Below are 20,915 nucleotides of genomic sequence, written 5' to 3'. Positions count from 1 at the left end.
ATTGGCGGAGAGAGGAGAGGCAATGGAACAACTGCTTTATTGTGTCTGTGGTTTTACTGATTTTCCTATTAAAGGGCTCACAAAGTTCGTTCTGTGAAGTTCTTGAGTGTCGGTGGTTGTTCGTCGTGATGGCGGTTCCCAACAATGAAGGGGGCTTGCGTGGTGTGCTTGTTTTCTTGGCCCGGAGTGCTGAGCCGGTCATGGGAGCGGTTTAGATGTGGTTTGCTAGACGATCGGTCTTGCCGTCTCGTTTACGTAGTAGCATCTTCCTCCGGGGAAGAAGAGTGTATTGTACGCATCCTCGAGGATGTGGTAATAATACAACAGAGATATTTAATCACTGCACCGAAGTATCCATCTGTTTATTGCTTTGCGCCATTCGTCCACAGCTTGACTTGCCTCTCTCTCGCCCTCTTCTATATCACACGCAATACACCCAGAGTTTCGTGTATGTATATGTCCTCAACATACCACCATTCTAGTAATCGAGCTCGGCTGAGTGTGAATGGAACATGAAGTACGAATAGGGTTGAGTTGGGAAAGGTTGAGATGGGAAAGTTACGTATCCACTCTACCTGCTCCCCCAAGCACGGTAACTAACACGAAATACAACATCACGAAGGGGGTCAATGAGAGCACAGAAGAGTCAAAATCAAGCTAGAGTATGCAATCCGAATCTCCTCTTATTCGCCTAGTAATCCTTGGTATCACCTAATGTACAATATGTGCCCGTCGTTCTCCTCTTCATGTATTGTGTATCGGCGAGAGATGGGAGGTCATGTATGCAAAGGAAGAAAGGTTGGGGGAAAGGGAAGAAAAACCAAAGCGCAGATATTACACACGCCCCATAACTCGAGCACGTTTGAGTATTATTCACCAGAATCAGAAAATAAAGTATCAACCCCCTTATGCCAGCCCCAAGCTAGTAAATCGGCACGGCGGGTTTCGCAGAGATCTCAGAGATTACAAAACAGCTCGGCGAACCAGTCACCCGAGATCACCCCTCAACGTAACCTCTCCTTCCAATGCGGCCACTTTCTTCAGGTCCATCGTTTCCAAGCTTGACCGTCAAGGCACCCCTCAGATGGGAGTGTTTGTCATATCCGGGAATTGGCCGTACATGTTGGGGTCGGCATTAGGAACTGCTGGCATGCCACCCATAGGCATGCCCATATCCAGCTGAAGTTGGGCCCTTCCCAGAGGCACCTCAGGGTGCATAGGGTACATTTGCGCCTGCATCGTGTCGCCATCAAAAATCACCATGTTCTGAATCGGCGGCTGGCTTTGGCCAAGCACATTGATGACATCTTGCGCAAGCTGACCACCCAGAACAGCTGTCACCGGGGCAATCTCCCCGCCCACATTGCCGAGGAACTTGCGCAGGAAGTCGGATTTGAGGGTGTCTGGCGGAAGACCCAGGCTTTGGTGTGTCGAAGTCGCTTTCTTCACGAAATATTCAAGATCCTGGTGGTTGTGGCTAGGAAGACGGTTGTGTATGGACTGGAAGCCCCAGAGAGTGCGTAGGCACGAGAGGGCCGGCGTCACGGTTCTCAGGCGACGCTTAGAGTCCCGGTAGTCGGCAGGCAAGAGGCTCGTTTCCGATGCCAGGTCCCACGTCGAGTACAGCTCGCGCTTTGTGACCATCTCGATTTTCTTGCCGCCTTCTTCCTTCTCCTTGACGTCGATGACACTCCGGGAGCGTGTCTCGGCGCCAACCTTGGTGGCGATATTGGCCTTGTCGCGCTGCAGAACATAGTCGTGCTCAATCAGGTCGCTGAAGATGTAGCCGTAGAGCCCATGCGTTCCCGTAGCATAAAATTGACGGCCATGAAGGCGGGTGGCTGTGTTGATGAAGGCCAAGGTGGTGGGGTTCAGATCAGTGGCGATGATAATATCGAATGTGGCGAAGTAGGACGCGCCCTTGGCCATGATGCTCTCGGCATCGGCAAAGACTTGTACGCGAGGGTTCAGCTTTCGGATGCTCTCACTTGCTGCCTGTGCCCGGTTCTGGCCAATGTGCTCCTTGGTCAAGAAGAACTGCGCACCCAAGTCGGCTTCGGTGACAAGCTGGTCGTCTATGACGGTGAGTGAGCCGATTCCGGCAGCACAAGATTCTTGGCAATCTCGTTGGCAAGCGCTCTCATAGTGATGAGCAGGACGGTTGCACCTTGAATTCGCTTTTGCGCTTGCATTCCCCAGAGCCGAATTTGGCGATCATAGAGAGCAATCTCATCTGGGGTACATATTAGTTACACGATCTCAAGCCCGCAAGATGGGACGAGGCGGAGGTCTTACCAGCTGTAATGTCCTTATCATTACCGTGTGCGAGACCGTTCCCGTTGGTGTCCTGGGCAGGGACGCCAGCAAATTGAAACGGCTGACCCGGCATTATCATCATTTCAGGGTTAGGAAAGGCTACTCCATTACCGTCGGGTATCTGATGTTGAGGAAGGGTAAATTGGGCAGAATGGTGTTGGTCAGGAAGCATGGGGTTATGACCGTCCATAGGAGGGAGCGGCATGTTCATGTGGTGAGCCACTCCGTTGGCATCTCCGGGGTGCTGTGCAGGAACGGGCTGTTCAGGAACGGGAGCAGCAGCGGGCGCGGTGGCGCTTTCGGCAGGTCGCTCCGGCAGAGGAGCCGAAGGAGCCGGCTTGTCGTTCTCACTGGGTTGTTGTTGGCCTTCCATGTTTGTGGTCATGTGAGGCGCGACTGAAGGAAAGAGACGATGTGATGGGTTGAGGTGGTTGAGATGGTGGCGCAAATGTGTAGGATGAAGACTTATTAATCAACCGTGGGCTTTGAGGGTGCTACGGTGATGGCAAGGTAGGGTTCCAACTAAGAACGGAAACCAAATCCTCGGTCTTGTGATGAGAGATGTCGATGTTGAGATATCTTGAGTTGGTGATAAGACTCGAGTTGGTCGCAATCAGGCTACTGAAATAATAATAAAAGCAGAACAGAATCGATGTCAGGTTCTACGCGCCTAGTCTGCGCTCGAGAAGGGGAACTCGATGCATCCAAAGGACCCTGTTCTTAATTGATCCAGTCCGGAGTGATTGACCAAGCGTCGGGTTGTAAAGGTGTTTCGGCAGTCGAACTTGCCCTCGCAGCCTTGTTGCCTGCAAAAAGATGCTGATAGGATAGGTGTCGGGTTTTGTACGTACAGTACACTCTGGCTCTTGATCGTCACTGGATTTGATCTATCACAATCCAGCACATAGCGGCGCGTCAGTTTGGAGGTCTCTTGGGGTTTAGCGGCACCCGAATTGATTGACCATCAGGGACACTGTAAGTTGGCGTGAGGCTGAAGCACGCACTGGCAGAAAGTGGGGACTGACTGCGCTGCACTGCGGAATCCCATTTGATCCTCTTGGATGACCTCAGTAGCCCGGGGCAGACAGACAGAGCATTATTCAGGGCCCAGGCAAGTCATGTAGTTTTACTTATTGTACCTGACCGATCATTAAAGCATGTAATCATGGGTGCTATGTACCGCAACTATTCCATGCAATGTAAACTTACCCCCTTTGGCAAGTTTCATTGTTCTCGTCTTCCAATGGATGTACGGGATTTACAGCAACTAGCATGACGAGGTGGGCTGATAGGCCGGGTACAGTGATTCTCTGTAATATTCCCGTTGCAAGCAACATCAAAGGGCCAAGATTCCACCACGCTAGATCAGTACACCACACACCCTTGGATCTGTTGGTTTAGAAAGAGGAAAGAAAACATACTTCCTTTTCATCTTCTAGGACGAGCCGCAGATGAAAACGTGGATGAAGATATGCAAAGTACATGGTACGAGCCGGATCCATCTGATCGATGGCGGAATGGATGTACGCAGCCGAAAACGGCAATTACTCTGTATGGGGGGCCCTGCACCACAAATGACGATGCTTCCCACACATACGGATACATGACAGGTTCTGATCGATACGATACAGCTAGGTGGTTCATATGGCTCTGATAGATTCAACAGACCTCACCGTATGACAAATCCACGCCAATACTCAGGTATATGTAACATATCATCAACCGAAATTACATCGAAACCGTACCGGCTGTTTGTTCGACCCAACCTTACATCATTCCAAGCATTGAACCTATCTAACGTACGGGCGGGCATGACCCCGCGGTTAGTTACACTAATAAACGCCCCCGTAAAAAGGGCAAAGCGGCCAACTGAAGCATTAGCTAAGAATGGCAAGGAGCGCAGCGGATAGGCACACCACACACAAACCTTCTACCTACCTTCCCTTTTGATTGATCCCGATCCCGCACATAACATCTACTCGGTCATTCCCTGAACCATGATTGATTACCGCCCGCGTCTGAGTCGCTGACTGCAGGTTTCACTCCCTTGAACATTGATTCTACAATCCTCAAACCTCAACCGCGGCGCTGGCCTGGCCCTCCCAGACTCTTTCAAGTTTCCTGCCCTGATTTCGAATGCTTGGTATGACGGTCAACCAAACAACGAGTGCTCTAACCCAGTAGTACCTACGATCTCAACACATTTAGCCACTGGTGTCAACCTGCCTGCAACAAGCGGCTTTTTGTTCACCTACTGACCCCAATACGCAAACGCCTATTCGTCCTTTGTCGCTTCATGGTATGTACAATGAAGTCCCACCTATCAGAATATGACACCTCGGGAACATCCCATGTAGACTGTTCTTCCAGAAACAGTCATCTCGAAAGACCATGACATAGTTCGAATCAGTCCACGTCCTCTCGAATCCCATGCTAATATGCCCCCGGCACTAGTCGAACAATCAACCTGAGCGCACATCTGACACTGGCAGATATCGCTCCGCTGATGAGATCATCCGCTCCATTCTCGATGACCAAACTTCAACATCTGCCGAGATAAGCCCTTCAGGCGAGCTATTCCGAGCCATCGAGAGGTTTCACGCAAACGCCCACCGACGACCAGGCCTTGTCCAAAGCGCACGCAGGGACTCTGTTCGAAGCCACCTGAACCGTTGGGCTTCAGCCTCTGCCTCTGCCTCTGCTTCGGCCACGGCCTCTACTGTACCTTTACGCTCACCCTCGCTCTCGAGTATGTCTTCCGAGGCGCATAACAATGCCTCGGATCCCCGCCGCAGATATTCAAGAGAGCCGCAGCAGCCTACAAACTCGGGGACGCCCTCCTTGCCCTCGCTGCGTTCTCTTCACCACGAGCAGACGCCCCCAATGATGTCTGCACCTGGATCGACATCCCTCCTGGCAAGAAGCAGCCGATGGCCGCGGGGCTCTGACCGGTTTTCGGATAGGAACCGTAGTGGTGCTGCGAACCAGCCCGCAACCAACAGCAGCAGCAACTCTAACGAGCAGTCCGACCTGATGCAATTGTTTGAACAGCAAAATCCTCGTCGCCCTAGGGCTAACCGAGCAGAACGTGGACACTCGCAGCTGGATAGTGCATACTCCCAACGACAATTCGAAGAAGACCCAGGCACGCAACTACGGGCATTATTAGATTTTACGAATACACCATCACATTCTTACTCGGAGCTTTCGTTCCCTCGCCCCCTTTGCAATCGTTGGAATCTACCGATGAAGGCCGCCGGGCCAAGAGACGCAAACTGGACTCTGATCGATTGGCCACTGGTTTCAAGGGGTTCAGGTACGGAAAGTTCGGCCAGGTCGAGCCCGGCACGCTAACCATGGAGATGGTGAGCTGCGATGGGGGGATTTATTCGGATGATGGCCAGAGCTACGCTGCCGAGAATATTCTGAAGAATGATCCCACGGTATACTGCACTAAAGGGCCACGGTGCAATATTGTGCTCAGGCACCAGGGCGCTACTGCATTCACACTGAAGGAGCTGGTCATCAGGGCACCCCGATCTAACTATACCGCGCCGGTCCAAGAGGGTATGGTATTCATATCAATGAATCAGGATGAGCTTCTGGCCCGAACAGCCAATATCAGATCCAATACATGCCGCCGCCAAGAAGCACATCGCGGCGCGAGCGTGAGTCGCAACCACTGGCACCCATCTTTTCAGTTCGGCACAACGAGGACGGGAGTACGATGACCAGGTCTCAAAGGCGCGCTCGGCGTCTATACGACATGGGACGACTGGACAACGAAGATAACGACTACCCGGTCGCGCAACTTCCAGCGGAATTCACCATCACACCGCCGCCCTTTCGCGTAGATAGTAGATTGTGACGACGAGGATGATGCCGACGACAATTTGGCTAGGGCAGACTGGCGGACACCGAGGATCGGGCCCTTACCTTTCGAGAGCGATAGTAGTGACGATGGGGCAAACCTCGATGACTTTGGGCTCATCGGCAACTCGGATATCTATCGTCGACCGCGGCGGACACAGCGAAGTACTTTAGTGGATCTGATACGAGCACTCCGTCACGGGAGATGTCGCAACAGCCCGAGGGCGGCGTGATGATGGCGCCACATGCGCAATTCTCCATTGACAGCGACAAGTCCAGATGCACTATCAAGTTCGATCCCCCTGTTTCTGGCAGGTTTATTCTACTCAAAATGTGGAGTCCGCATCGGGACCCGACTGCCAATATCGACATCCAGGCTGTAGTGGCCAAAGGATTTGCTGGACCAAGATATTTCCCGAACGTTGAGCTGAGGTAGCCGGGAGAGCGCTGTATGAAGCGTGAACGTTGATGACAATAGACTGGTTATGGGTCGAAGCGCATAGGGTCTGTTTTCCGCATGTGTTGGGGCAATCATGGCATGGAATGGACTTGCATCAAGGCGTTCCGGGATGTTTGCTATGTACTTTGAAGAGAAGATGGTGCACAAGGCTTTCGAGAGACGGGCCATATGGGATTGAAGGGAATATACCCCATTTCGTGCATTCAAGAGATACCCCGTACGATTGGTAGCGTCGCTGATTTCAATATCTTCCGCTTTAAGCATAACATTCAACGTCCCAATATTGAATCCTAGTGTAACTGATTACTCCGAGTATGCACCTTGCAACCAGTTGGAAGGTGTCATAGCTACTGTCGCATACGCACTGAGAATACGGCCAATGTAATAATAACTGGCTATACGGCTATGCCATCTCAAATCTGTGGTTGGCTGCATGCTGGGCCGGTTAGTCACACGACCATTATGAACCATAATGACATCGCCAAGGACGTGGGCAGTGTCCAATCAGGATCGTGCCTGCTAACCTAACAGGCAGTAGCAGTCGGGCTTGCGGGCAGTACATGATGGCTGCTCCACGCGTTGGTACAATCCGAAGTCTTCTCCTACAATAGCCAAAGCCTAGATACTTGCTTGTGTATCATCCATGGATATTATCTACAAGCCACAAGGGCGGTAGATAAGAAGAGTCACAACAGGAGTGGCGATGCCAAATCCACAGCTCATTATGAGCCATTGAGTCATCGCAAGAGTATACCGGGATTAGCAAGCAGGTACAGAGTTCCAGGCTGGTAGTACGGCAGACGGGCATAGCAGTTGGGCCCCACTTTCACACAATTTGCACCTGTCACTGTCAATAAAGACTTTAAGAATTCCCTTCAAAGACGAAGCAGGGAGCAAACCATCTACATCACGAACACCCACTTTGATACCCACCTGCTTTCTGTAACTTCTTTGAGCAGCTGCTTGGATATAAGAAGATCGATCATATACGATCTATCTACCGACCAACTACCCTCAACCCGCCTGCATTCAAGACCAGTCGCTCTCATTCCAGTCACATCATGGCGGTACGAGCTCAATTCGAGAACTCCAACGAGTAAGCAACCCAAATTGCCCCACCATCGCTATCTCACATCCCACCATGGCGCTGGACTGGACCCTTGATTAGGAATTTGCGAAAGAGCTTTGCGGCGACCCGTAACTGACATTATCGTGACTGTAGGGTCGGTGTCTTCGCGACTCTGACAAACTCGTATGCCCTGACGGCAGTCGGCGCAAGCGAAAACTTCTACAGGTAAGCAATCCACCTTTTCGCCTTGTCGTATCGCCCCTCCATACCGCCGCGGGCGGTGGGTGGCGTGCGAAATACCCCGCTATAGCTTGGAAGAACATGAGGCTGACTTGATTCCAGTGTCTTTGAAGCGGAACTTCAAGATGTTATTCCTATCTGCCGTACCACCATTGCCGGTACGCGCATAATCGGCAGATTAACAGCTGGGTATATATCTATCGGAAACCCGCTCGGGCCTGTTGCGCTGCACTTGCTAACGTTATACTGTACAGAAACCGCAAAGGTCTCCTTGTGCCCACATCTACAACCGATCAAGAACTGCAACATTTGCGGAACTCTCTGCCAGATGAGATCCGTATTCAGCGTATCGAGGAGCGTCTATCGGCCCTTGGCAATGTTATTGTGACCAACGACCACATCGCCCTCATCCACCCCGGATCTGGAGCGCGAGACCGAGGAGATCATAGCCGACGTACTGGGCGTCGAGGTGTTCCGTCAGACCATCGCCGACAACGTGCTTGTTGGCTCCTACATGTCCCTCAGCAATCAGGGCGGTCTCGTCCACCCCAGAACCAGCATACAAGACCAGGACGAGCTGAGCAGTCTGCTGCAGGTGCCGCTGGTGGCCGGAAGTGTGAACCGTGGAAGCAACGTGGTGGGTGCCGGCATGGTCGTCAACGACTGGATGGCCGTGACGGGTCTGGACACCACGGCTACCGAGTTGAGCGTTATCGAGAGCGTATTCCGACTCGGTGAGGGTGCTGCCCCGGCAACATCTCCAACAATAAGGACACCATGGTAGAGAGCTTCTACTAAGCTGGAGGACGGAAGTCGGGTGGTAGATAGATATGGAAATTCAGTATCACTACTACATCCGCCAAATGATATGAAATTATCAAGAAAATGTTACCCCAGTGCCGGTCACCTTGACATGAGATAGGGTTCATGATACTAACAAGTCGAGATGACATTAATGCTGATAGGGTCTCTGGAGGACAACAGTCGTTGTCAATAGTACAATTGTGGCTGCTTCAACTTGGACATCGAATAATCAAGTAACCAAGCTTCCCTTTATGGCCTTCAGGTTCTCGGGCATACTGGTGCCCACGCTCGCTGGCCTGTTTCGGATATGAGTATATTATTACCTAGCGAGGCCGGAATTAACACTGCGAGGGCAAAATGACGACCGTGTCAGTGTGCTGTTATCTTTGTTCTATTATGATCAGATCTAACCATGGCCATGATGGGCTGGGAAATTCGACCCCTTACAGAAGCAGAGGGTGGTCCGGGGTTCATGGCCGCTTGGCTGTAGTTACCCCCCAAAACTTGTACGTGATACATGGCCATCCACAGACAACAGAGGCCTTTGAGTCTAACCACTACAACTAATTGGTAGCTGCTACAGTTTTTGTGTAGATATGTACGGTAAAGTCAATATTCTATTCCCACCCCGAACAGAGATGACTCTGGATGTGAGCTCATGTGAGTGATCACTAGCTCAATAAATGCTGGAGTAATCAAACCTGTCTTCTCGGACCGAGGAAGCGTTGAAATATTGGACTGATTGAACCAAAGCAGAACACCCAACGTCTAGCAAATGGCACATGGACTTGTATTAATGCCCCGCCCCACACATGCAGAAAGACTGTATCTCGATACATAAAACGCATGCCAAATAAAAAGCGCTGTCTCATCGCTGCAGGTCTCAGAGCCATATAGCGTTCAGAAGAAGTCAGTGGCAGAAACTGGAAAAGCGCTGTTGTGATTAGCCCGGATTGTTTGTTTCTTGGTTGCAAAGTCGGTGGTTCGTTGCTGAGCAATAGTTTAATCCCCTGAAGTTTTTAGTTAGGGTAACACGACGTCACTTTGGCTGTGACCTCATAATTAACGATCAATGGGGGTATTATCGCATAATCGCAGTCCTCTCAAAGTTATGGGGCGGCATTGCTGTATAAGGCAGGGCGAGCGCTGACGACGCAGCTCACCGTAAATGCTGTAGTACTTGAGCAACGTACAGAGTAGAATAGCATGGACTTGTAGACTGGAGTGGTTTCCGACTCAGAATCTACTGCATGCTGAATTCTCATGTCGTGATGCCTGTTCCTGTTATCCGACCAGCCTGAAGGGTTGTATGTTACTCTATACATATTCAATATGTACGATACAAAATATCAAACATGCAAGCTCTTTAAACAGACTCGAGTTGGCCAGAACTCTCGACCGGCAATGGGATGATTAGTGCATTCGACCCAGCCACTTGGAATGCGACCCCTCTGTCCAGATGTGCCTGGATTGCTGCAATCGCGAATCGCGAATCCTATCTGCTAAGTCGTCGCCAATAGATGAAGGTGGTGTAGCAGTTGTTCCAGTATTTAACCTTCAATCAGGGACCGTCTTCTTTCCTTGGTCGTTCAGCCATCGATTGGATTGTGTGTTGATCCACTGCAACCTTAGTACTTGGATTCGATCATGCAAGAGAACCCAACCCTCCCATTTTTGGGAGTTCGCCTTGAAAAAACCGTCTCTTCTTGCCATGAGGCCAGACAGAGCAGCGTCATCGCCCAAGGAAGGGTGCTAGAAATAGTCAAGAGGGCCGGCACCCAGCCAGCCAGCCAGCCCTTCTGGCTTGATCTTGATCTACTTTTCCATGGCGATGATGTTTAGGCATGATCTAGTGTCTTAATAAGAGTTGTTGATCTGTACCGCTACTGCGCGCCCTTGTTAGATGGGTATTGGTGGTTGGCTTCACTAATCTCTAATACTCCCTTCTCTGCTTCTTCTTCTCCTCTTATCCTCTTCTCGTCTACGCCACGATCTAACAGTCAGTTTTCGGCACACCTTATTAATTGCCATTCTCGACAGCCAGCCAGTTGCGAAAGTCAAACAAGCAAGCTGAACAGCTGCATCCCTGCTTAGCACGCTGCAGTAGCTCAGACCGCCCGCCCGCCGCCCGCCTTCCTGTTTTTTGCTGCACCACCACGCAGCGGCGGCGAGACCCCGCCTTGGGAAGGGACAGTAGACGGTGATTAGCTGCAGCGATCAGCTTGTGGGAAGGGGACCCGGCACTACCCTTGTCACCCGGGGCACCCAAGCTGCACACGCTGCAAGAAGGGCAGCAAGTAGAAAGCTGTTGTACTAATAAAACAAAACAACCTTGTTGTTCTTGTCTCCTTCAGCTGTCTCTTCATGCAAAACTCCAAAAGCCCACCGGTATATCCAGTCGCCCAGGCCGCAACCTGATCAAATCACACAACGGCTTCGCTGCTCATCTCGCCAAACACCACCAGACTCCAGAATCGAGAACGGAGTAATCACAACCCAATAAACCCCCCGACCCAAAAGATTAGCAGAGACCTCGGCACTACCTCGTCCCTTGTCGCAGGGGTCAAGCCTAGCCTAGCCCGTTTTCGATCTCGAGCTGCTGCACCAAGCAAGCAACTCGTCTCAGACCCAACAACCAAGAGAAACCCAAAAGCGGTGGAAGGCGATCAACAAGTTTCCACCAGGATAGACGCTGCTGGCTTTTAACCGTTAGCGAGTAAAAGCCCGAGATCTTTTCATCAACGACCAGCTTTGGGAAATCGTTGGGTGTATTTGAAGCACTGGATCCGTCGACATCCTTACACTTGGTCCCTGCTTTTACTCCCAGCGGCACCAACTTACGAGTCTTTGCACATCTCGAGTGCCCACAACCCACAACCGCCGTGCCCCCTGGACAGGATTAATAAAACCAATGCTAAGAATCGACCCACGCTCCCAGGCCCCAGGGCCGGGAGGAAACGCGGAAACAGACCCTCCCTACACGAATGACAGAGTTGGACCAGAGGTGGAATCCCAAGAGCCGACTTTGACCTTCGCCTATCCCGATAACAACAAAACACCGCAACCGACTAGAAGAGCGTCGAGGCCATCGGTTGACGCCTCTATTTTCTCTTCACATCATCAACACCGCCGACAACAGACCGCCCCTTCTCTGTCCCCGCTCCGAATCAGCCACCGGGCACATTCGCCACCACCGCGAGGTCATATCAGACAGTCATCAGACATGGGGTACACCGGCGACGGAAGGCCTGCGCGCAGACCAGAGAACGCGTCCGAAAAACTTGTAGGCTCGCCCGACGGTAACTCGACACCGCCTCCCGAGGTGACCCTCACGCCCGACACCGACCTCACACCAAGATCGCGCCAGGGGTTGTCGCCGATGAGCACAGCGCCTAAAAGCGTGTCTCCAGCTCCTAGCACGCAGTCGCGCTTCGGATTCTTTTCCTCTTTGTACCAACCGCTTGAGCAGTGGGCCATCGCCTACGCCTCCCCAAATTGACGACGAACTGCTCAACATGAACGTGGAGGCGGCTCTGTACCCTGCCGGGTCGCCAGGCGGTGAGGCGTTTTCCCGGCGGCCTACAAGACTTGCAAGCCAACGCGACTGGCCTCTTGCTCAAGATGCAAGACGGCCTGCGCCAGCGAACCACTGCTTTGCACGAGATACAGGCTGAGCGGTCGGCGGAGAAGGAGGAGGCCGAGGAGACCAGAATGCGGGTTGTGAACCTGAAGGTGCAGCTGGAACACATGGCCAACCAGGCCCAGGAGCAGGAGCAGGCCCTGAAGCAGCTGATGAACGAGCTGAAGACCGAGCGGGAGGCCCGTCAAGAGGAGCGATTCATGCGCATGGCCCACGAGAAGATCATGGCGGAGCGGTCCATCTCCAGCGAGGACCTCGAGGTGGGCGAGGACGAGCAGCGCAACAAGTGGCGGGCGAGCGCGGGCACGCTCAAGTCCGAGGTCAGCTTCGGCGACACGGACGAGGAGAGCGCCGAGAACGACAGCGTGTTCTCGCGCAGCCGTAGTCCCACGATCCTGACGAGCGCCACGGAGAGCGTGGCCGATGTATCCGCCGTGACCAGCCCTCAGCAACAAGGCAAAGCCGCCGCTGCCGCTAGCAATAACAACAACAACTTGGGGCTGCCGCCCAAGCCCAAGTTCGGCAAGGAGATGTCGACATTCCAGAAGCTCATGAAGGGCATATCCGGCGACGGCGGCGCCAACACGGGATCGGCCGACGCGGGGTGCAAGAACTGCAGCGGCCGGGACTCCAGCATGGCGTGGGATACCGTCAGCCTGCTGCGGGACGAGAACAAGGATCTGAAGCACAGGTTGGCGCAGCTCGAGGTTGCTGTCGAAGGTGCGCTAGATATGGTCAGCGGCATTGGAGTTCGGCCCTAGATGTGTGTGCCCTTCTTAGGTACGGGAGATGCATTGTTATATACGGGGGCTTTTTCCCTTTTGCATTGGCGCAGGCATCAATCAGTTGGACATATAGGGCATGGCTTTTGCATTTGATTTTGCTTTCATCTGTTTTTATTTATTTATCCTTCTATGAGACCGTTGAGTTAAATCTCACGGATTAGATTTTTGGTGTTGACAAGCACCGATAAATACCTAGGTACACAATTGGATATAAAATTACCTAGGAACAACATTCTTCATTATTGCTCCCTCGCCGCTATCTTGGTAGTGTAGCCAAGCGCCAAGCTGTCTGTCGCCTGCATGTGTACAACGGTCGAGCAGTTAATGATGTTGTGATATCAGTAAATATCCCGGGCTGCCTTTGAATGGTCATCTACGAGCATCATTGAGCGTACTTCTATATTGCAATGCGCCTTATCTCAATGGATGACCATTGTTCAACCCGACTTTGGATGTGCCCAGAGGCGTGTGTAGTTTGTCTGAAGCGGGTGATACGCTGCATCTGAAGCTGCCAGTGCTTTCTCTTGAGACTCTTTGGTCACTGAGCTCATCTCCTTTTCTAGAAAACTCCCACAAGCATAGATCCCTACGCTATGGCATGAACGAGACGAGAAAGAATCTGAGAGAATGGGACAGGGTCAACGGTTAGTGAGCAAGGAGGCCACTATCTATGGTAAGGCCTAAGTTCTTATACGTCCCCAAACTTTGCACAATCCATACAGTCACGCCTTGGTTACCGCATATTACCCCATGAGTAAGAAGCTCCTAGGTCCGAAAGACGGTCCAGATTCCAGCCAACTTGGCTTGGTCGCCGGGCCCAAACAACATCCGGGGATCAGGCAAAAGTTTAAGGGGCTTCTTCATCGGCCCCCAAAGCAGCATCATTCATAGGCAATGAAGGTAGCTGATAGTAAAGTGTATGTTTTGTCAATTGAACCAGTTGCCGTAGTCACTGGCGGCTTGTTTCCCAGTTGCTGCCCTCTTTTACTTGATGTTTAGGTATAACAAAATATGTACAATGCTTCGCCGCCGTTCCCCCATCCATCACCTCACCTCCTTGTTCGGGTTGCTGCCTCCCTCTTAGTGGTGCTCTTCGCCGTGCACGGCATCGCCGTGGTGGCTGTCGTTCAGGAACATGTACTCGTATCCGCAGTAAGCGGCAAAGGCGACGGTGGCGATGCCGAGGCCGGGGAAGGCGCCCCGGAAGCGGTTGAATCGCGAGAACTGGCCGGTGTATCGCCACGCCTCACTGCAAGGAAATCGGTCAAGTCAATCACCCAAGCCATCATCACTTGCAAGTGCTGACGAAAAACTTACGCTCGCTCCCAAGGGTCGTAACGAGGCTGTCCGGCCGAGTGGGCGTACTTTCTGACGTCGAAGCCGGTAAGGCTGGGCTTCTCTCCGTGGTGCGCTCGCAGTAATCTGAAATTGGAATTAGCCGTCAGTTTTCGATCCCAGACGTAATAATGCAATTGAGACAGGGCAGAGTTTCGGCATACCGTGTGGGATACATGGTGGTGGGTTGTGTTGTGTGTCGTGCTGCAATGAAGCTATTGCGGGTGGCTGTCGCTCTCTCTCTTGCTTCACCTCTCAATCAATCAATTGATGCTTGCTCCAAGCTCAGCTCGCTTTGCCACAAAACGTTCGGTGTATCAGCCTCGAGCCAATTGGCTGTCGGCAAGGCAGTTGGGTTGGGTTATCGTTCTTAGTCATCGGGTAGGTACTTGGGTACAAGAGCTTTTATGTCGGGGACGCGGGCCTATGCGCTTTGCGCTTTCCGATAGAGGCTGGGTATGCGCACAGTACCTACACGTACCTGGCTAGCAAACTGCAGACTGCAGATCAGATAGGTGGTGTAGCTCCAACAAGTCAAAATCTGATGTTGGATTTTAGAAGCGTAGTTCAATAGAAACTTGGAGATTGCAGACAAGAAAACGTCAAACATCCCCAAAACGTCTTTTGCATCACTTTTATTTTTGTAATACCCATCAGGTCTTCTCTCATGAGCAAGCTAGTCTCGACTCAGGTACCGACAGTATACCGACAGTATGCCAATGGCACGGGACACTGTATTATGCGGATCCCCGGGACTTTGCGTACACGTACATCAACAGCAGCGAGCTAGTCGGACCCTATGGAGCTAGAGATACCACAAGCCCTTGTCACTTTCAGAGACTTGGGCCATGGCATGGAGACTGACGAAAGAAAATAGACGGTCTGGTCTGGCCTCTCCCACGCTCTCCTTTTTATTTCTCCACGTAGGGAATCGTATTAATACCGCCCAATTAGCGTGAACAGGTGGTCTTTTCAAGTCCTGCTGTCTACATCTGCAAGCTCAGTTCCATTGTGCTTGCCGTGACGGACCTCTCGTGGTGTGGTTCGATATAGAAACTCACCGCCCCTCCGCCCAGATAAGAAAAAAGCACACCCATCCGAACGCTGTGAGCTGATTCCGTGCTGATTCCCCAACAACAACCCGATATCATGGCTACCGAGAAACGCCAGGGCGAGGAGCTCGAGGGCGATATCAACTTCATCGCAACCCCTCCCCAACCGCCCGCCAAATTTGCAACCGGCGAGGACTGTGGCGTCGCAACCACCAAGGTATGTACCATCCCCTCCACCGTACCTGCCTGGGTCAATTGACGTGGAATGACTACGATATCGACGAACCTAACGCCCTGCCGCAGTTCCCCGCCATCCACAACCCTCCTCTGCCCGCAGAGGGTCCCGGCAATGAGTCTTTCTCAAACTACGCCCTCGGGGCGCTGATTCTGGGTGTCCCGGCCTTCTTCGCCCGCAGCCTCGGGGGCGGCCTCAAGACAACCATCTTCTTCATCATCGTTCTGGCCGTCCCGCTCCTGATCGGCTACTGGACCGTGACCTCCCGGTTCTCTCCTCGCATCAACGACAAGGTGAAGCTCCCCGGCCGGCCCGTCGAGTACTACATTACTTTCAAGAAGGACGAAGACCGCCTGCGATGGAGGGGCCACAACAAGATCCCCATGAAGACCTTCTACGAGATGTACTTCGATGGTGACGTCGACTTCAACGGCGACTGCCTCGAGGCCATGGAGTACCGCCATGATTGGTGCAACTTCGCCTTCACCTGGGCTCTTTTCCACTTCATCTTCTTCGAGTTCGCCCCTGATGTGCTCTTCCACTCGCGCCAGCAGGATGAGGAGCAGATCCGTCCCAACTATGACCGCGGCAATGACCACTACTCGGTACTTCCTCGGTCCCCGTATGGTCTACACCTCCGGTATCTTCTCCGACCTCACCCGCGAGGAGACTCTCGAGGAGATGCAAGATAACAAGATGGCCATTGTCTGCGAGAAGCTTGCTCTGAAGGAAGGCGAGTCCATGTTGGACATCGGCTGCGGTTGGGGCACTCTCGCTCGGTTCGCCAGTGTCAACTACGGCGCCCACGTTACAGGTGTCACTCTTGCCCGTAACCAGGCCGCTTGGGGCAACGATGGTCTGCGCCGCGCCGGTATTCCCAGAGTCAAAGCCAGCTTCTGTGCATGGATTACCGTGATATCCCGGATCGCAAGTTCAATAAGATCTCCCAGATTGAGATGGGTGAGCATGTTGGTATTCGCCGACTTACGACTTTCTTCCGCCAGTGTATGATATGCTCGAGGATGACGGTGCCATGTACGTCCAGCTGTCTGGTCTGCGCAAGGCTTGGCAATACGAGGACTTCGTCTGGGGTCTTTTCTTGAACAAATACATCTTCCCCGGTGCTGACGCCTCTACCCCGCTCGCTAACTACGTCGGGTGCCTCGAAAGCGCTGGATGGGAAATCAAAGAGGTAAGCTCCACGGGCTCATGACAATTTTCACTATTTGCTAACTACTTTTCCAGCGTCGACACCGTCGGTGTGCACTACTCGGGTACTCTCTGGCGCTGGTACCGCAACTGGCTCGGCAACAAGGAGACTGTCAACGCCAAGTACGGCCAGCGCTGGTACCGCATTTGGGAGCTCTTCCTGGCTTGGTCCGTCATCGCCTCGCGCCAGGGCAGTGCTACCTGCTTCCAGATTGTTGTGGTTAAGAACTTGAACGCCAACCACCGCATCAACGGCTGGGCCTCCCAGTTCGGCCTGTCTGGCGCCCTCGCCGCGGCCCGTGCTGCTGGCAAGGCGGTCTTCCCGACACAGTAAATCCTGGACATGACTATATACGCACGTATGACTTTATGATTACGGTTTCTTTGGCAAAATTGTCGGGGACCGAACGCTTAAAGTGATGAACACATCCAGAAACACGGAAACCAACTTTAGACGGCCCTTCAAACGTAATAAAGGGCTCCCGTGTGTAGAAAAAACCGGGGTGACCTTGGGCTGCTTGTGCTTGCTGAGACAGGCAGGTCCCGAAGAGGGGATAAATCAACCGGGGCGGACCAAAATGGTGGTGGAGATACTCATGGGCAAGCGGCTGGTCCCTAACACGGCATTAATAGATGATGATGAGCTTGGGCGTGACCTAAAGCGGATATGTGTTTTAGGAGGGAGTACATTGGAAGACCTGTGAAATGGTCAAATAAGGGATGCTTCCAGTGGGCTGTAGTTAGGACCGCAGCTTGCTTGTGGACACGAGGGTTGTAGAGGAGTGATGAATACCAGGCCGTGGCTTTCAGCCTCCACATACATGAATCTTGCTGACTACTGCTTCTGGGTCACAAGTGACTGATTACCTCGTAGTGCTTTAGTGCTCACTGCTCAGTGGCTCGTTGGATGAAGCTTGTTATCATCCATCATTCACTGGCTACCTGCTATCCTGTTGTCCAACCAGCTGATCCGTATACTGTTTGTTATCCACCTCCAACCCGCAACTGAGAACTGAGGTTACGTAAACGTATTCGCAACGATGAGTTTTCAGTCATAGTACGGAAGAAAGAAGCTACACAAGATGACAATGAAGCTTTACTGCGCTGACTTAAAACCGTCTGATTGGGTAAGACGTATTGGCCAATCGATTGATACGACGGCTGCTATAGAGTTGTGGCTCAGCCCCGCGCCACGCCTGATTGCACGGGCCTTGTAAATCCCGGAAGTCGCTCACGAGGCTGGTGGGTTTCTGGGTTTCCCAATCAACCTTACCCACTCCATGTGCATTCACTGTGTCCCAGCCTTGAACAAGTGACCCTGATTGTATCGCCAAAGTAGCTGCATCCAAACCTGCGCATTACTCTCTCACTACTCTCTCTCACTCTTTTTATCCTCCCCACGTCCCACCTGCGAACGACAAGACGAAGAAGACAGCAACTACTCGTCCCAAAATACACACTTACTTCTCGTCCTTGACTGGGACGTACGACACACATTCAATCCCGTCTACGCTTGCAGGCTTGCCCAACAGCAGCAGAGCAGACCCACCTTCGACCATCCAATCTTCAGCTCGACCGCGATCCGGACAGCTTGACTCTCAAGCTCACCAGTGAACAACAGCCGCTGCTCCTTTGGTCTGCCTCTTGCAACTCGAACGGCCCAGACAAGAACCCGCAGCATCTGGTCAGACAATATAGCTTTGTTGCATCTTTATCCATTCTGGTGGCGGCCCGCGGCTACGGCAACTTCCATGACGGCCAACCCTCTCGCCCAAGGGATGAAGAAGCTATTGCGAATAGGATAAAAAAGCAATTCAACACACCGAAACACGTACATGCAGTACTCTTAGCGAACACAAAATGCCTCCTCAACCTCCTTCGCGGTTCCAAAATGGACCACCCACCATCTCCCCGTATACACACCAATTCCCATCGCACCCTCTCAGTCCCACCAACCACCGTCGCTGGCGGCTCAAGGCTACCTGACTAATCCTCAGTTGAGTGCCTTTGGCGCCGCAAACGGTATCGGGCTAGGATCAGGAATGGTTGCCAACGCAGGCTTCGGTGTGGGTGGTGACCAGACCGGGCTCAATAGTCATGCTGCTCGGATGGGGTTCGCCCATGCCGCGCAATTACAACAGCAGCAACACCCTCACCAACAGTCTCATGTCATGGGCGGCGATCACTCTACACGACAAGCTGGTGGTAATAAGAGCCGTATACGAGACGTATGGCGGAATAACATGGACGACGAGATCGGTCTCCTCCGGGACTTGATTGATGACTACCAATATGTGGCGATGGTGAGCAACTCTTCCGCGGTGGTGGAGCGTGGTAAGCTAACGGTGCACCCCTCCAACAGGACACAGAGTTCCCCGGTATTGTTGGGCGACCTATGGGCAACTTTATTGATAAGAGCGATTACCATTACCAGACACTACGAGTCAACGTGGACATGCTCAAGATCATCCAGGTGGGCATAGCCACTATTCAACGAGAAGGGCGAAACCGCCGAGCAAGCCCACGCAGGAAATGATGCAAAAGAGACCAAACATTCGAAGTACTTCAACCCACGGCAACCTGCCGATTGCGTGGCAGTTCAACTTCCGCTTCGACATTAATAAAGACATGGCCAACCAGAGCTCGATCGAATCACTGCGTGAGGCCGGCATCGACTTCGACCGGCTGGAGCGAGAGGGCATCGTATCAAACGAGTTTGCCACCCTTATGACGAGCTCGGGCCTAGTTCAAGTCGAGGACGTGAAATGGTTATCGTTCCACGGTGGATACGACTTTGGCTACTTCACCAAGTGTCTCATGGACCAAGAACTTCCCAACGATGGTACACGTTTTGACCATCTGATGAAGATATGGTTTCCGACAACATACGACGTGAAACATCTCATGAAGTACGCCATCAAACTGCACTCGCTTGGTCGCCTCACCCCCAACGACCCGTCCGCGAGTGAGATTCTGCAGCAATTTGAGCAGAAGTCAGGTTTGGAATCCACAGCCGCGTCGATGAAGATAAAGCGCGTTGGCACAGCACACCAAGCTGCCAGCGACAGTCTGCTGACCGGAAAGATCTTCTTCCAAATACGGGAGAAGATCTTCAACGGAGACATCTCGCCAGATCATGCAGGCAAGATCTGGGGGTATCCGTGGGCGGCACGATGAACCTGCCTCTGTTCACGGCCAGGGATATGGCCAACGAGAAGGAGAACAATGCCCCGTCACAGCAAGGCAACGGAGGAGGAACTGCCACGAACGGTCCAGTACACCGAGTACGGCTAGCGTAGGGCTCAGTGACGACACCGGCGGCGGCGCAGTCCCATAACACGAACGGGAACAACTTCCATGCCATGACCCCCGGCAACGGCGTCGGCGTCTTCGGAGCGTTTGGGTCATACTTACAAGGGAGATAGGATTATCATCAAGGTGCCTTGTTCATCACCACCCGCAGCAGCTAGGTAATTCGCAGTAGGGAGGCGCAGTAGATGGTGCCGCTGACGGGCCAGGGCGAGAGCTACGAGCGCATGCTCCGGCGTTTCACCCGAGAGGGGCAGTCGCTGGTGCTGCTGATGGGCAAAGGCGACGTGAGCTACGAGCGCATGCTCCAGAGTTTCGCCCGGGAGGGTCAAATAGTTGACCAGGCGGACCAACCAACAATTGATTATTGACAGTGCAGCGCGAAAGCATCATAGGTGTATGTACCATTAGGTGAAATGAAATTTTCAGGGAAAGGGCGGAAATAGCGGTTGTTGCTGCAGCCCTTTTGTTCTTCGGCTGTTTTTTGTTTGGGAGGGGCCCATTGGGAGGCCCTAAACATAAGCGGTCCGGAAAAGGGGGCGGGGATGGAGTTGTGAATATAACGTCCTTTTCAGCGGTCTATTTTTTTGC

General features: G+C 52.6%; 9 protein-coding genes across 9 annotated transcripts; 7 read left to right on the top strand and 2 right to left on the bottom strand.

Moving 5' to 3' along the window:
- Positions 1 to 1,080: 1,080 nt before the first annotated feature.
- Positions 1,081 to 2,689, bottom strand: PG994_010151 (sumo activating enzyme; the record flags this gene model as incomplete). Its single annotated transcript, XM_066861560.1, has 3 exons — positions 1,081 to 2,114; positions 2,168 to 2,233; positions 2,296 to 2,689. 3 exons carry the CDS (start codon positions 2,687 to 2,689, stop codon positions 1,081 to 1,083), a joined length of 1,494 nt encoding a protein of 497 aa, XP_066710670.1.
- Positions 2,690 to 4,612: 1,923 nt separating this feature from the next.
- On the top strand, positions 4,613 to 6,419 carry PG994_010150 (uncharacterized protein; the record flags this gene model as incomplete). The annotated part of the gene is made up of 5 exons (XM_066861559.1): positions 4,613 to 4,615; positions 4,771 to 5,357; positions 5,486 to 5,888; positions 5,942 to 6,118; positions 6,171 to 6,419. The coding sequence occupies 5 exons, from the start codon at positions 4,613 to 4,615 to the stop codon at positions 6,417 to 6,419; spliced, it is 1,419 nt and encodes a 472-aa protein (XP_066710669.1).
- A 1,288-nt stretch (positions 6,420 to 7,707) lies between these two features.
- PG994_010149 (uncharacterized protein) lies at positions 7,708 to 8,739 on the top strand (the record flags this gene model as incomplete). The annotated part of the gene is made up of 5 exons (XM_066861558.1): positions 7,708 to 7,742; positions 7,869 to 7,940; positions 8,058 to 8,144; positions 8,210 to 8,339; positions 8,383 to 8,739. The coding sequence occupies 5 exons, from the start codon at positions 7,708 to 7,710 to the stop codon at positions 8,737 to 8,739; spliced, it is 681 nt and encodes a 226-aa protein (XP_066710668.1).
- Positions 8,740 to 11,670: 2,931 nt separating this feature from the next.
- On the top strand, positions 11,671 to 12,258 carry PG994_010148 (uncharacterized protein; the record flags this gene model as incomplete). Its single annotated transcript, XM_066861557.1, has 1 exon — positions 11,671 to 12,258. The coding sequence occupies one exon, from the start codon at positions 11,671 to 11,673 to the stop codon at positions 12,256 to 12,258; it is 588 nt and encodes a 195-aa protein (XP_066710667.1).
- A 122-nt stretch (positions 12,259 to 12,380) lies between these two features.
- On the top strand, positions 12,381 to 13,160 carry PG994_010147 (uncharacterized protein; the record flags this gene model as incomplete). The annotated part of the gene is made up of 1 exon (XM_066861556.1): positions 12,381 to 13,160. The coding sequence occupies one exon, from the start codon at positions 12,381 to 12,383 to the stop codon at positions 13,158 to 13,160; it is 780 nt and encodes a 259-aa protein (XP_066710666.1).
- A 1,104-nt stretch (positions 13,161 to 14,264) lies between these two features.
- On the bottom strand, positions 14,265 to 14,697 carry PG994_010146 (NADH-ubiquinone oxidoreductase B12 subunit family-domain-containing protein; the record flags this gene model as incomplete). The annotated part of the gene is made up of 3 exons (XM_066861555.1): positions 14,265 to 14,433; positions 14,502 to 14,606; positions 14,684 to 14,697. 3 exons carry the CDS (start codon positions 14,695 to 14,697, stop codon positions 14,265 to 14,267), a joined length of 288 nt encoding a protein of 95 aa, XP_066710665.1.
- A 971-nt stretch (positions 14,698 to 15,668) lies between these two features.
- Positions 15,669 to 17,349, top strand: PG994_010145 (uncharacterized protein; the record flags this gene model as incomplete). The annotated part of the gene is given in 6 exon segments (XM_066861554.1): positions 15,669 to 15,788; positions 15,875 to 16,411; positions 16,476 to 16,688; positions 16,700 to 16,766; positions 16,811 to 16,964; positions 17,052 to 17,349. 6 exon segments carry the CDS (start codon positions 15,669 to 15,671, stop codon positions 17,347 to 17,349), a joined length of 1,389 nt encoding a protein of 462 aa, XP_066710664.1.
- Positions 17,350 to 18,865: 1,516 nt separating this feature from the next.
- Positions 18,866 to 20,314, top strand: PG994_010144 (CAF1 family ribonuclease domain-containing protein; the record flags this gene model as incomplete). The annotated part of the gene is made up of 4 exons (XM_066861553.1): positions 18,866 to 19,318; positions 19,378 to 19,488; positions 19,545 to 20,170; positions 20,215 to 20,314. Coding segments are annotated over 4 exons (1,290 nt in total), but the record flags the coding sequence as incomplete, so codon positions are not given.
- Positions 20,315 to 20,512: 198 nt separating this feature from the next.
- Positions 20,513 to 20,695, top strand: PG994_010143 (uncharacterized protein; the record flags this gene model as incomplete). The annotated part of the gene is made up of 1 exon (XM_066861552.1): positions 20,513 to 20,695. One exon carries the CDS (start codon positions 20,513 to 20,515, stop codon positions 20,693 to 20,695), a length of 183 nt encoding a protein of 60 aa, XP_066710662.1.
- Positions 20,696 to 20,915: the final 220 nt, after the last annotated feature.

Source organism: Apiospora phragmitis (genome assembly GCF_038363925.1).
Source record: "Apiospora phragmitis strain CBS 135458 chromosome Unknown utg000010l:1.0-9815664.0:1.0-9183399.0, whole genome shotgun sequence".
NCBI lineage: Eukaryota > Fungi > Ascomycota > Sordariomycetes > Amphisphaeriales > Apiosporaceae > Apiospora > Apiospora phragmitis.
This window is presented reverse-complemented; position numbering and strand designations above follow the sequence as displayed.